The following is a 12,551-nucleotide window of genomic DNA, read 5'->3' on the forward strand; positions in this document are numbered from 1 at the left end:
CCAGTGTTGTCCCACTGAGCCACACCCCAACACCGGCCACTGTTCTCAGGCTTTGGATACACAAGGAGTCAATGGACAAAGATGTCTCTCAGCACTGACTTCCCAACATGAAGGAAGCATACCTAAAGTGAAGCCTCTCCACACTCAGTCCCTCTTTTAATATAAAATAACCTCAGCATCTTTAACTCGTGTGCTTTTCCTTTATGTTTGCCACCCTTTTATACACACAGCCCATCTAGAAAATAAATGCCACAAAATCTGCCTCTCCAACATGAGGCCCATCATTGTGGTCACCGTGGTGGCTAAGCAGAGGGTTACAATAATGAAGTAGTTTATTTTCATGAATAAGAAGAGGGATGAAAGTCAGCCTCATTCCCACATCCAGCTAACTAGACACATAACAGGGATGAGGTAGCTCCTTGCTTTCCCCACTACAGATAAGAACACCTACAAATATTGGGGAAGAGGCTTTTCGTTCTTTTCCATAGGTATTGGGGTATCCGTGAAGCCCCCAGATGAAGAACCTTCCCATACCATTCTCTCCCGCACCCCATATTCATTTGAAGTTAATGAGCGTGTCATTTATGGGAGCAGCAGGAACATGGTAGAGTTGCTCAGAAGGAGGAAGCCAGGTGCTGCAGGCCCTTTAGCCTCGTGGTTCTCAACCTGTGGGTCACAACGCCTTTGACAAACATCCCTCTCCAAAAATACGTTTACATCACAACAGTAGCAAAATCCCACTTACAAAGCAGCAAGAAAAATAATTTTATGGTTGGGGAGGAGTCACCACGACATGAGGAGCTGCATTAAAGGGTTGCAGCATTGCAGCATTAGGGACGCTGAGAGCCGCTGCTTCAGTGGAGATGAATGAGGACCAAGAGGCATTAACACGCACACACACACACACACACACACACACACACACACACACACACACACCGCAGGCATCCTATTGCACCTGGTCCTTTTACCTGGCCGCGATGAGGTCCAGGAGATGCTGCCACCTGTCGTTCACTTTGCTGAGCTTGTACTGGATCTCAGAGGCTTTGCTTTCGTGGCTGGCTTTAGCAAGCCTTTCTCCCATTTGCTGGAGCTGGATTTTGTTCTCTTGGGCAACAGCAATTTCCTCTTGATAATCCTGCATAATCAAAGCAATCACGGAGGTTAGAAGGCATATTCTTAATGCATTCATCTTGCTCCTCTGGAAACAGGCTAATTACAGTTTCTACTGTTTGGGCAGCTCAGGTCTGAGGAACACTGTGTGAATATCGGTCTATGTATACAGAATTAATAGTGCCTATTGCACAATTAATTAAATGTGGAGTCCAGATTCAATTACTACATGGATTTTCTTAAAGGGACTGCAAGGCACTTTCTTTTTTTTTTTTATTACTTAAAAGGGTACTAAGTTTAGGCATGATGCCATATGACTGTGATCTCAGCACCTGAGAAGTAGAGGCAGGAGAATTAGGAGTTCAAAATCTCCTTCGGGTACTGAGTGAGTTTGAAACCTGTCTGGGTTGCATGAGTCCCTTTCTCAAAAAAACAATGCTAAATAAATACATAAGCACATAAATGTGTGCTGCGGCTTATGTGGTGGAGAGGAAGGCTTTGAGGAAGGGAGGACAGTAAAAATGAAGGCAATCTAAAAGAAAAGAGACGACTGGGGTTGGAAAGGCATAAGCAGATAAGGGTGGGAGGGTAGAGGAGATGAAAGGTTAAGGATTAAGATAACCCAAATGAAGAGGTTATGAAAAAGTTTTAAGGAAATCCACTACCTTATAACCAATATAAAAACACAATTAAAAATTAATGAGTTTTGAGGGATTTGGGCACACACTCCACCCTTTGCTGTGGAGTCATTGACAATCGTGAGCTGCTAGGAAGGGAAGACATAGCTTTCACTAAGAGCACAGTCCTGGGTAAGCTGATGATGCTCCAATGAAAGACCATGCAACCAAGAATATTTGGGCAGCACCAATTTGTCTTTATGCATTAAAAATAAAAGACACAAAGTGGGGTGGGTAGGGAATGGGCGTAGACCCAGGAAGCGTTGGTGGATGGGGTGAAGAGGATAAAAGTGTGTGGCAACAAATCATCAAAAAACTAATGAAATTTTAAAATGCCATTTGAATATAGATTCCCAGAAAAGCTAGAGAATGCTATTCAGTGAATCAGAAGATTATTGAATTTGGATCCCTAGAACCCATGCAAACACAAAGCTATAGGGGAACAGAGCTAGGTGGGGAAAACTAAGCTGAATGCTGGGAGAAAGAAGGGCAGAATCAGAGAGAGAAGCCATGTAGCCCTGCCTGAGACAGATGCTGGAACTTTAGCCAGTAAGCCACAGCCACGTGGCAATACACAGATTACTAGGAATGGGTTAAATTAATACGTAAGAGTTAGCCAATAAGAAGCTAGAGCTAATGGGCCAAGCAGTGATTTAATTAATCCAGTTTCTGTGTGATTATTTTGGGGCTGAGCAGCCAGGAACAAACAAGTGGCCTCCTCCTACATCCCTCTAAAGGTAGGATACTCTCTTACACATTTGTCTGAAGAAAGGGGGCCTGAAAGAAAGAGGACGGCAGGTGAAGCTGCATTCCTACTCAGAGTCAATTGCCCTGGCATGCTTAGGACTCCTCGTCTGGTCCACCCACTGGTTCATGCTATGTCAACACAGAGGGATCCGAAACTGAAAGTACTGAGTACATTTATGTATAGTTTTAACATTCCATCCCCAAATTAGGATGATTTTACTGAGAAAAGTTGACTTCAAAAGAGCCATCGTAAACCTTGAAATGTACTTGGAGTAAAACCGTGCTCTTGGGTTGTCATTCAAGTGAAACTGCTTGTCAATGCCAACAGACAACAATCGTTGGCTTCAGGTAATCTGTCACTTGGTTTTTCCTACGCTGTCAAAAATACTGAGCTCTTCTTAGTGATGCTGTGCATGCACAAGAAAGACAGTAAAGCATTTGAATTCCATAGCATCTTCTATATACACTAGCAGAATCCGTATTCACGGGGATGTCTTTTCTTTTCCTTCTTTACTCTTGCAGTGCTGGGATGAAACCTGCGCTGCATGCATTCACTGCCAAGGTGTATTCTCAGTACATCCCCATTCCCTCAACACCACTCCCCACTCTCTCAACCCCTCTCCCCACCTCCTCAACCCAGCTCCCCACTTCCTTGTTGGCTTTTGCTCTTCCTTATGAAGCAGGGTCTCACTAAGCTGCATAGGCAGACCTTGAACATGATATTTTTGCTCACCAGTAGCTGGGATGACAGGTCCACCTGCTCAAAGAGTATTTCAACATCACACCAAATAATACAATAAAATCGTTCCCATGAGAAACTGAAATTTCAGTAAATTTTAAGTTGTGGCTATATTTTGTTCTAGAAAGTTTTTTAATCATTCATAAAATATAGATTCTTAATTTCATAGGGAAAAGTAATGAGAATAGAGGCACATGTAACTAAGAATTACCTTTAGCAGAATTTATGATGGTAACTGGTATAATAGACCTGCCTAATACAACATTCCTAGACACCTAGCAACCAGGAAAGCCCCATTATTAATAAATACTATGATAATGCCTGCATCATCTTGGCCCAGGAAGAAGGATTTCAACATAAAATAAGCAAGTTGATTAGTCAGAGATTTTTTTATGTTTATATAGAAAACTAATAAAGTCATGAATGCTATGTGTTGGCTTTGGAGTTTATCTTTACTCTGTATGTGCGTGAATGGAGAAAGATAAATTTCCTCAATAACTGCTGTTCTGCTTTTCAGAGTAAATGAAGCTGTAATGTCATGTCTATGCTCAATAAGCACGAGGTGTTGGCTTCTGAGAAGTTAGGCCCTTCTGCTATGCATCCACTGCTACGGACAGAGCGGGGAGAGCAAAGAACTCCACAGACAGCATCCACATTCCCAGCAGGTTTAAAGCTTGATGGGGCTTCTGCTCCAGAGAGATAACATACAGGTAAATATGAAAAATACACCATACATGACCTAATGTGGCATTCAAATGGGCATCCTGACTTCAGTATTTGCTCAAAAATGCAGAAACTTTACTGAAACCCACATAAACATTTAAAATAATGAGTTGATTCAGTGAACCCTGTTTAGATATAACAAATGTCCTCTATCCAAATAATTTTAAAATGCATAGATAACTTGAAACAACAGGAATCCAGAATTTCCAGGAATGTCTTCATTTCTACTGAGGGCCTATAGATCATATTTTCTAGGGAAAAATCAGTTTCGTTCTTTCTAAGGTTTTTTTTTTCCCTTTAATTCCTCTCTAGTGATATCTGCCTCTAAAAACCAACCCATATGAAATAAAAGCAACAGAAAAGTGGTGTGCATGAATGATTCCTCCGGGGCAGAGAGCAGAAAGCCGGTTTCCTCGCAAACTAAACACATCCTGTAGATTTTGCATGTAAGGGGTCTTTCCCATGTTCCCTTTCCGCATGTTATGAAAACAGGGCTTACTATGTAGGGATAGGTAAGTGACAGGGACAGGGAAGACAGGGAAGCACTGGGAAGAAGGGAGCCCCAGGCCACATCACCCTGCTCACCCTGCCTCACCCCGCTCACCCTGCTCACCTTCTTGAGTTTCTCTATCATCTCTTCAATGAGGATGTCTCCATTCTGGGAGACCTTGCCCTCCATCTGGGTCAGCCACTCACAGAGCTCTTTGTTCTTCTCACTGAAGACGACCCACTCGTTCAGTCGCTCGCTCACTTGCTGTCGTCTTAAGGAGACCTGGGAAGTTTAAAGTGGGATGGTTATGAGGAGGGAAACAACAAGAGAACAATGCCTACCCTGAGGAGGAAATGGCATGCTGAAATATGCGGGACCTGGGCATTCCGGCGGGCATGAAATAAAGGATTTACCAAAGGAAACAAAAAAGGGTCTGGGAGACGGCTGGAGAAAAGGCTAAGCCCAATGGCTGCTTTTGCAGAGAATTAAAGAGAATTAAAGTTGACCTACCGACACCCAGGTCCACCTCCCAATACCCACATGATGGCTCACAACCCTCTCAAACTCCAGCTCCTGACGATGTCCTCTTGGTGGTCAAGACTACTTGCTGATCTTTCAGAGGACCCGGTTCAGCTCCCAGCACCCATATGATGGCTCACAACCCCTGTCACTCTAGTTCCAGAGGATCTGATGCCTCTTTTGGCCTCCATAGGCACCAGGCATACATGTGGCATATTTATACCCATGCAAGCAAAAACACTCATACATGTAAAACACAAACAAGTGTTTTGTTTTTATAAAATAGAGGGATGGAAAGACAGGATGGGGAGGACAGGAAATGGCAGTTGAGTCTCCTGTATCTGGATTGGGTGCTGAAGTATTTGCAGAAATCCAGCCACCACAAGCAGACAATGACTCCTGGGGGTTCAGCTCTGCCCTGAAAATTTTACCCCAAGCAAGTGCCTTTATTTCTCCATTTATAATGCATTTCTTTTCATTTTTTTCTTTTGTATAATTTGGGCTTTCATTGTCTAGATACAGGTTTTAACCTTTAATACATAAATAATCAAAATTTCCCATTAAACTTGTACAGAGCACAGAATGCTTTAAAAAATGTGGAAGAGTATGCAAGCCAAACGTCCTTTATCTGGAATTACTAGAGCTAACGAGGTGGGTTTTTTTTTAATGTTTGTTTTCGTTTAGCTTCATTGAGATACAATTCACCTAACACAATCCCTCTATAATATACAACTGAATGATTTTTTGTATATTCAGAGTTGCACAATATATAACCATGATCAATTTTAGAATATTTTCATACCCCACCCCAAATAACGGTGCCTGTCAGCAGTGTGACCCTTAGTCTTGATTGCCAACTTGATGGGTTATAGAATCATCTAGAAGGCATACCCCAGGACCTGTGTGCTGAAGGGGAAATACCCACCCTTAAAGTGGGTGGCATTTTCTATTTGTCAGCCCAGATATAAAAAGGTCTCAGGGAAATGGAGCATACACCTGTGTGTTTTTGATTGCGCTTCCTGAGCCACTGTGGCTGCCCCTGTTTCTTCTCCCTCCACTGACATTGTGCTTCTGATTCTCCACCTCTCCAAGGTGGACTGAAACCCAGTGACTCTCCCAGGAACTTCTAGACCTTCGGCACTGAATTGGGGCTGCTCAGACACGAACTAAATAATTTTAGCTTCCCCCCTCCCCTGGAGTCTGTGTAGCATGCAGACAGAGGTGTCAGACTACCCAACCCCTAGGAGGTAAGCAATATCTATATCACCTTCTGTAACACACATATGTGCACACACACAGACACATACATGTACACAAACACACATGTACCCTATTGAATTTGTCTGTCCAGAGACAAAGGGTCTCATATAAGAAAGAGTTCTCTGTACACTTCTCCCAACTCTGGTTTAGTCTCCATCTCTGTGTGTTTACCTAGTCCCAAAGTTACATGTAAATTGGAATCAAGGTTAATGTTCTTTTGTAGTGGCCTTCTTTCACTTTTAGCATAGTTTAAACGTTCATCCATGTTAAAGGATATATCCATAGTTCATTCTTTCTAACTGTTGAGATCGGTTCACTACATAGACATGATATATTTTATCTGTCCATTCATAGACTGTGGGCATTTTGGTTGGTTCTAATCCTGATTGACTCTGAATAATGCCGCCATACAAGGTCATACACTGGTGTCTGCACAGACACAGTATTCATTTCTTTAGGTATATAATTGTTGGATGATACAGTAACATCGACAATTCCCACACTGGTCATTCTCTGTCTTTTTGGCCAGAGCCATCTTAGTGGAAAGAAGTCCTTTACTACTGTTGATTTTCATTCGTCCTTCCCTGGAGGATAAGGGCACTGATGATCTTTCTGGGTCATTTGTATATCTATCTTCTTTACAGAAAAATGAACCAATCCATTCACCCATTCAAAAACTGGACAGACTACTTTGAAGAGTTCCTTAACTGCTGCTGATACAATGGTTTGTTTGTTTCTCAGACTCTAGAACGATTCATTCCAGGACTCTAAAATCCTGTAACTTCATAATGCTCTTGGTTGGCAGTGCTGTTTGAGTTACCTAGGCGTGCTTATAGTTGAGAGTCACCGCCTATCGGCAAAATGAAGTCCAATTAGTGGGGTTATCAGAAAGCTAGAGGACAGTCTTCCGAGGCCATGCCACAGCCAGCCGGTCACTGACTCTGTTGAGCGAGATGCCAGCCCATCAGTTTTCTTCGTCTGGATTTGGGTTTTTATTAACTCGATATTTTATTATGAAAAGTTTCCAATAAATTTAAGTGGAAAATACTGTATGTTAAGCATTTGAGACATGACCTCACGGTGGATGTCAGGCTCCGTCTCACATCAAACTCAGAGTATGTTTGCAGTCAGGCTGGTCTGGAAGGCGTGATCCTTCTGCCTCAGCCTCCTGAGTGCTGGGGTTACCGTTTCTGACTCCCAGACCTTACCCAAATCATTTATATTGTGTGTGTTTCTGTGTGTGTGTGTTTTAGTTTTTGATATAATGCTTCCCCGTGTTAGCCATGCCTGCCATGGTACGTGCTACATAGACCAGGCTGGCCTCAAATATAAGGTGGCCATCCTTACGTTTCTGCTTCCTGAGAGGTGAGATTATAGGCATGAACCACTACAACTAACATTCCACTTTTAACAAGTATTTCAAATTAATCTCCTTTTAATAGGAATAAAAACACTTCAAAGGTACCCTGTGCTTCTCCGCTAGCAATGCTGCCTCTGACTATTGGTGATTAGGTAGACAATATTCTAAGTCCCAAAGAACCCCATTTGTCTATGATCATATGCCTGAGAGTAGTTTGGGAATCAGTTAACAAGCCCGCAATACTTTCCATAAAAGCAACCCCAGGAACCCGAGATTCCTGAAGAGGGGGCCACACTGTTGTACCAAAGCTTTGGAAATTTTTTCATTAGAAATTCCCTCTTTGGGGTTATTAACTAATCCTATTTAAATAACTACTTCTTTAGATTGGGTACCACTGCTGAGTCCACCAATGTGACCTCAGTAATGCAATGCAGGTTATCATTTCATTTTCTTTGAGGCAGAATAATATAGAGGAGGCAAGCATCAGGGAACTCATTTGGGGTGGGGATACAAGTTGCAAGGTTCCATAGACAAAGCCCATCTACTCTGAGCTCTGCCCAGACTGTGCTATGCAGTGATGTCAGTCAGCACAGAAGGATCTACTCTCCTGAAAGACTTCAGACTGCGAATTCTCCACCTGTCAATCATAGGGCACCAGAGCGGGAAGGCGGGTGCTGTGGCTAAAACCCGGGTTCAGTTCATACAGAAACTTACAGGAAACTCCTCTCTAAGGACAAGAAGCTTCCTCCTTAAGAGTGTGGGATGGTTTTGTCCCACTCTTGAGTAGCTTCCTCCACATGTTGGCCATGATCCGAAAATGGATGCTAGGGTACCCCTTCACCAACACTTGCAGAGGGTGTGATCACAGAAGGATAGCACCTATTTCTTCGGGGAGTAGGTGTACCCGATCCCAGGAGGAGCTGGACAATTTCAGGTATCAGCTTTTGGCCAGTCAAAGGCAGGATCAGAAAAGCTGGCATCTTTGATATGGGCTATGGTGTACAGTAGGATCACATGAAGAAGCATCTGAGACTCAAGGCCAGCCTCCACTACTCTGCTGAGGAGACCAGAACAAGTGTCTTCTATCAGCCTTCTTTTTGTTTGTAAATAGACATTCCACTTTTTCTAAACATGGGTATTTAGTGTTTGTAAGAAAGAGTCATCTTCAGTGCGTCAAGTACTGCACTATACTCCAGGATGTGGCATGCAGACAGGAAGGCACGGGCAAGCGAACAGCTCAGAAAAGGCTGGTGTACACCACCGGTTTGTCAATCCCCCATCTAAGTCCAATCTTTTCTCTCCTTAGCAGTTGTGTGTTCAACATCTCCAGGGACCAGCTTGAATTCACCTCCTTCAAGCTTGTCTCACACTATGAAGGCATTGCTTTCATTTGTTTACTGTGAGCTATGACTGAAAAAAAACACCACTAAGTATGTGGGCTACCAGCACTGGGTGTAAGCCAGGGCCCAGATCTTTCTGCAAAGATGTAAATTCATAAGAAGGGTGGCATTTGATGCCATTTATAAACTGAGTATTTCGGCTATATTTAATGAACCATTTCTTTCTTTGGATTCAGTTGGAATCCTGAAATTATTTATCAGCTCAGCATGTATTTTGCATTTCTTAAGGGTAGAACCACAGTGTATTGCCTCCAGAGAGAGACAGCTGAACAGGAAGCACAACTTTTTTCTAACAGTAAATAATATTTTTCTCATTACATTGTGGGCATGAACACACACACACAAACTCAATGAGCGATTCTAGTGGTGTGGTGTTGTAGATTTACATTACAGCTAGAATCACACACGGTTCTACAAAGCAACAGAGGAGGAAAAGCGATATAATCCACAGCTGAGCTAAGCTACAACAGATCTCCCGGGCTGGCTGAAAACTTAATCCCCTTCTGCATTTATTCTGACGCTCTGTAGCAGCATCTACTTACAGGCTGTCTTCCTTATCCTCATCTGTGGATCCAGCTACGCCTCGCTTCTCATCAGCTGCTTCTAAGCGAGCAGGGCAGGCTGTGCCCTCTTTTAGCCGACATAATGCCGGCTATGTTCAGCTGAGTTTGTCGGCTTTTATGAGGAGCTGGCCATAAGCTTGTTTCCTGTTGTGGTTTCGTATTTGATAGAAGTTCACCGGAAACAACTTTAAGAGCTCGTTACTCGTCCTTGAGAATTAGTATATCCTGGCACCTGGCCAGACCCAGGGCTAAATTCTCACTGGTTTAGATACATGTAGATTGGACTGGTTCAGGGCAATTACGTGTTATGCTCATACTTTACGACTCTGGCAGAGGAAGTCTCTAGAAGCACCAAAAGTCCTAGCTGCTTCCTCTTTTGCATGGTCCGGTCTACTCACAGGTACAAGGCATTAATGTCTTCACAGCATATCACACGGCCAAATGCGACTTTCGAGCTGTGTTTTCAAGTAGGGTTTTCTAAGTCTAATGGGTGATTTTAGAACACGTGAATGTCTGACTTAAGAATTAGCAATAATGATACTTCCATGGCATTGTTATTATTTTTCCCAAATTCAAAACCATTGTATGATCACAGTTTTCTTCATTTCCAAAATATTAAAATTCTGTCACTATTTTATCCTCAGAGGACCCTAAGTATCAGCACATACATGTAGTACAAGGCCTTTGTTATTAGCCATAAGCAGAGAATACTTAACTGTTGTAGGCACTGGTTGTCCGAAGAAAAGGCCTTTGCATCAAAGGGCCTCAAAGTCTTGGGATCAGACAATAAACATTCATGTATATTATAACATGGTAATTGTAGTAATGTGTACATGTTGAAGCATTCAGAAAATAATTTGTGTAATCATTAATATTGTCACTCTCTCTATGAACAACTCGGTGTAGGCTCCTTACGCCATCACTGAGAACTGGGCACTCTGTGAAAAGCAGCCACTTTCATGTTGAACTCAAAACGTTTCCATGTTGGTGAGGGCCATCTCTTGCAGGCCTCGTTTTGCAAGGTATGCTCATGGGCAACTGTTGAAACATCTTCTAAGCATGCAAGCAAATATTCCTTTGATCCATTATGGGAGCAAAGTCTGGATTTAGATTTAAGTATGGGGGTGGTTTCAAGGAACACATTTGTTCTTAATATCAAACAAACCATAAGAAAGAGCCTTTCAAACTCTGTTGGATGATTCTAGAAGCATGAGAAGAACCCATAATGTCATGTCAACTGGGGAGGATGGAAAATCAAAGAGGTATCAATTGGTACAGGAACAAAGAAATATGAGTTTGCATGGACACAGAGTCGCCCTTCCATTAGCCCGTTCCTTTACCTTCTAGCATCCGTATCTCTCCAGTCCTCCTTCTGCTTTGACCTTGGTCATGATAGACGTGTTCCCTGTACAACAATTCCTCCTCCACTTCCCACCTCAGCACTGAAGATTTATCCATTCCAATCAACGTTTTCTCTACATTCTCCAGTGCGCACCACCCTGAGCTAGCCAGTATCTTTATGTATTGCTTTCATCTCTGCATACAGATTTTTCTTCATAATTGTATAGGACATTCTAGGCTGACATTAGTTTCAGTGCAATTATAAACTTGATGGAAGGAATTCTATTACAGCCTATGTTCACAATAATTGCAATGACCAATCTGTTGAACAAATATGTGTTAGAGACTGCAGTGGGGGCAGGAATGACGCTTGAGGTGTTCTATAGCCAGCAGTGTGGCAGGTATTCTACTTTGAGTATTATAGCTGGCAGTGTGGCATGCATGGGTGCTTCAGGTGTGTTAATAGCTGGCGGTGTGGCAGTCACAGTTCCCAGGGCGTTTTCTATCTGGCAGTGTAGCAGGCACAGTACTCAGAGGGTATTATAGCCAGCAGTGTGGCAGGCATGGAACTCAGGGTGTGGTATAACTGGCAGTGTGGCAGGCATGGAACTCAGGGTGTGTTATAGCTGGCAGTGTGGCAGGCATGGTAGTCAGAGCATAGCACTAAAGAACAAGGCACAAAGACTTCCGCCAAGTGCAGTCACAGGCTCTTACAGGCAGCCAGCAGTCTGCACTGTGAACCTTCACCTGACAGTCCTTTTCACCCAGGTTGCTCTCCTGCCATCTTTGCATCAATCTTTCCCTTCCAAAGCCTAAGTTATAATCTCCTTTAGCAACTTGTACACATAGAAAGGCGTTTAATAAATGAGGTAAGCCTAACAGCGCCATAAACCCAGGGATTAATGAGAAACTACTATGAATGTTCCAACAAATAAAACTATCTCAGAATAGCAACTAACATTAAACCAATGTGTTTCTTCCACATTTAAAATCCAGAACATACCACCAATATTGACTCAGCTGGAAACTCACACCTGGGAAGTACAACAGTTTGGGCCAGGAAGGGAAGGAGAAAGAAAGACTTCAGTATAGATGAGTTCAAAGTATTATATGATGATAGAGTTGTCCTTCTTCTGAAATATTCTGGCGATGAGCACAGGCTTCTCTGTCTATATGGTGAGTCACAGAATGGGCGCCGAAGTGGACCAAGCCTGTCTGGTGTCATGTATTGCCTCCCACCTTCCCATCTTGAACAGCTACTTACTCGGTCAGACCACATCTTACCTGGTGACATAGCTCCTCCCACTGCCTTTGCAGAAGCTCCACACGCTCGGTCAGGATGGAGATGTCCTCGGCACTGATGTAGACAGCCAGGGCATCCCTCAGCAGCGTCAGTTCCGCCAGGTCATCTGTCCACCTCCCTACTGCGGTTTCCAATTCCTACAAGGGAACAAACGTCCATGAACCCCCACGATGCCTTCCTTTAACCCTTTGGAGGGGCTTCAGTGACCCTCTTAGTATAATTCTCTTCCTACACACTCTTTCTGAGCACCAAACTTGAGCTCTGTTTTATTTGCATCCCACCTAACTTGAAAGCCTTCCATGTTCTGATAAAATAC

At 43.1% G+C, this 12,551-nt stretch overlaps 1 protein-coding gene across 5 annotated transcripts in view; it reads right to left on the reverse strand.

Annotated features, from left to right (window-relative positions):
* Nucleotides 1-12,551, reverse strand: part of Syne1 (spectrin repeat containing nuclear envelope protein 1) — a 461,524-nt gene that overhangs the window by 47,046 nt on the left and 401,927 nt on the right. For 4 of the 5 annotated variants that reach the window (XM_041680032.1, XM_041680030.1, XM_041680029.1 and 1 more), the window contains 3 exons: nucleotides 12,217-12,372; nucleotides 4,613-4,771; nucleotides 972-1,138 (listed from right to left, as the gene is read on the reverse strand). In XM_041680032.1, coding sequence (XP_041535966.1) covers nucleotides 972-1,138; nucleotides 4,613-4,771; nucleotides 12,217-12,372 — 482 coding nt within the window. Of the gene's footprint in view, nucleotides 1-971; nucleotides 1,139-4,612; nucleotides 4,772-9,570; nucleotides 9,684-12,216; nucleotides 12,373-12,551 lie in introns of those variants that run through there. The other variant, XM_041680034.1, reaches the window with a different exon arrangement.

This window comes from Microtus oregoni, unplaced genomic scaffold (assembly GCF_018167655.1).
Source record: "Microtus oregoni isolate MIOR12 unplaced genomic scaffold, Mior012 000033F_ref0000390, whole genome shotgun sequence".
Classification (NCBI taxonomy): domain Eukaryota; kingdom Metazoa; phylum Chordata; class Mammalia; order Rodentia; family Cricetidae; genus Microtus; species Microtus oregoni.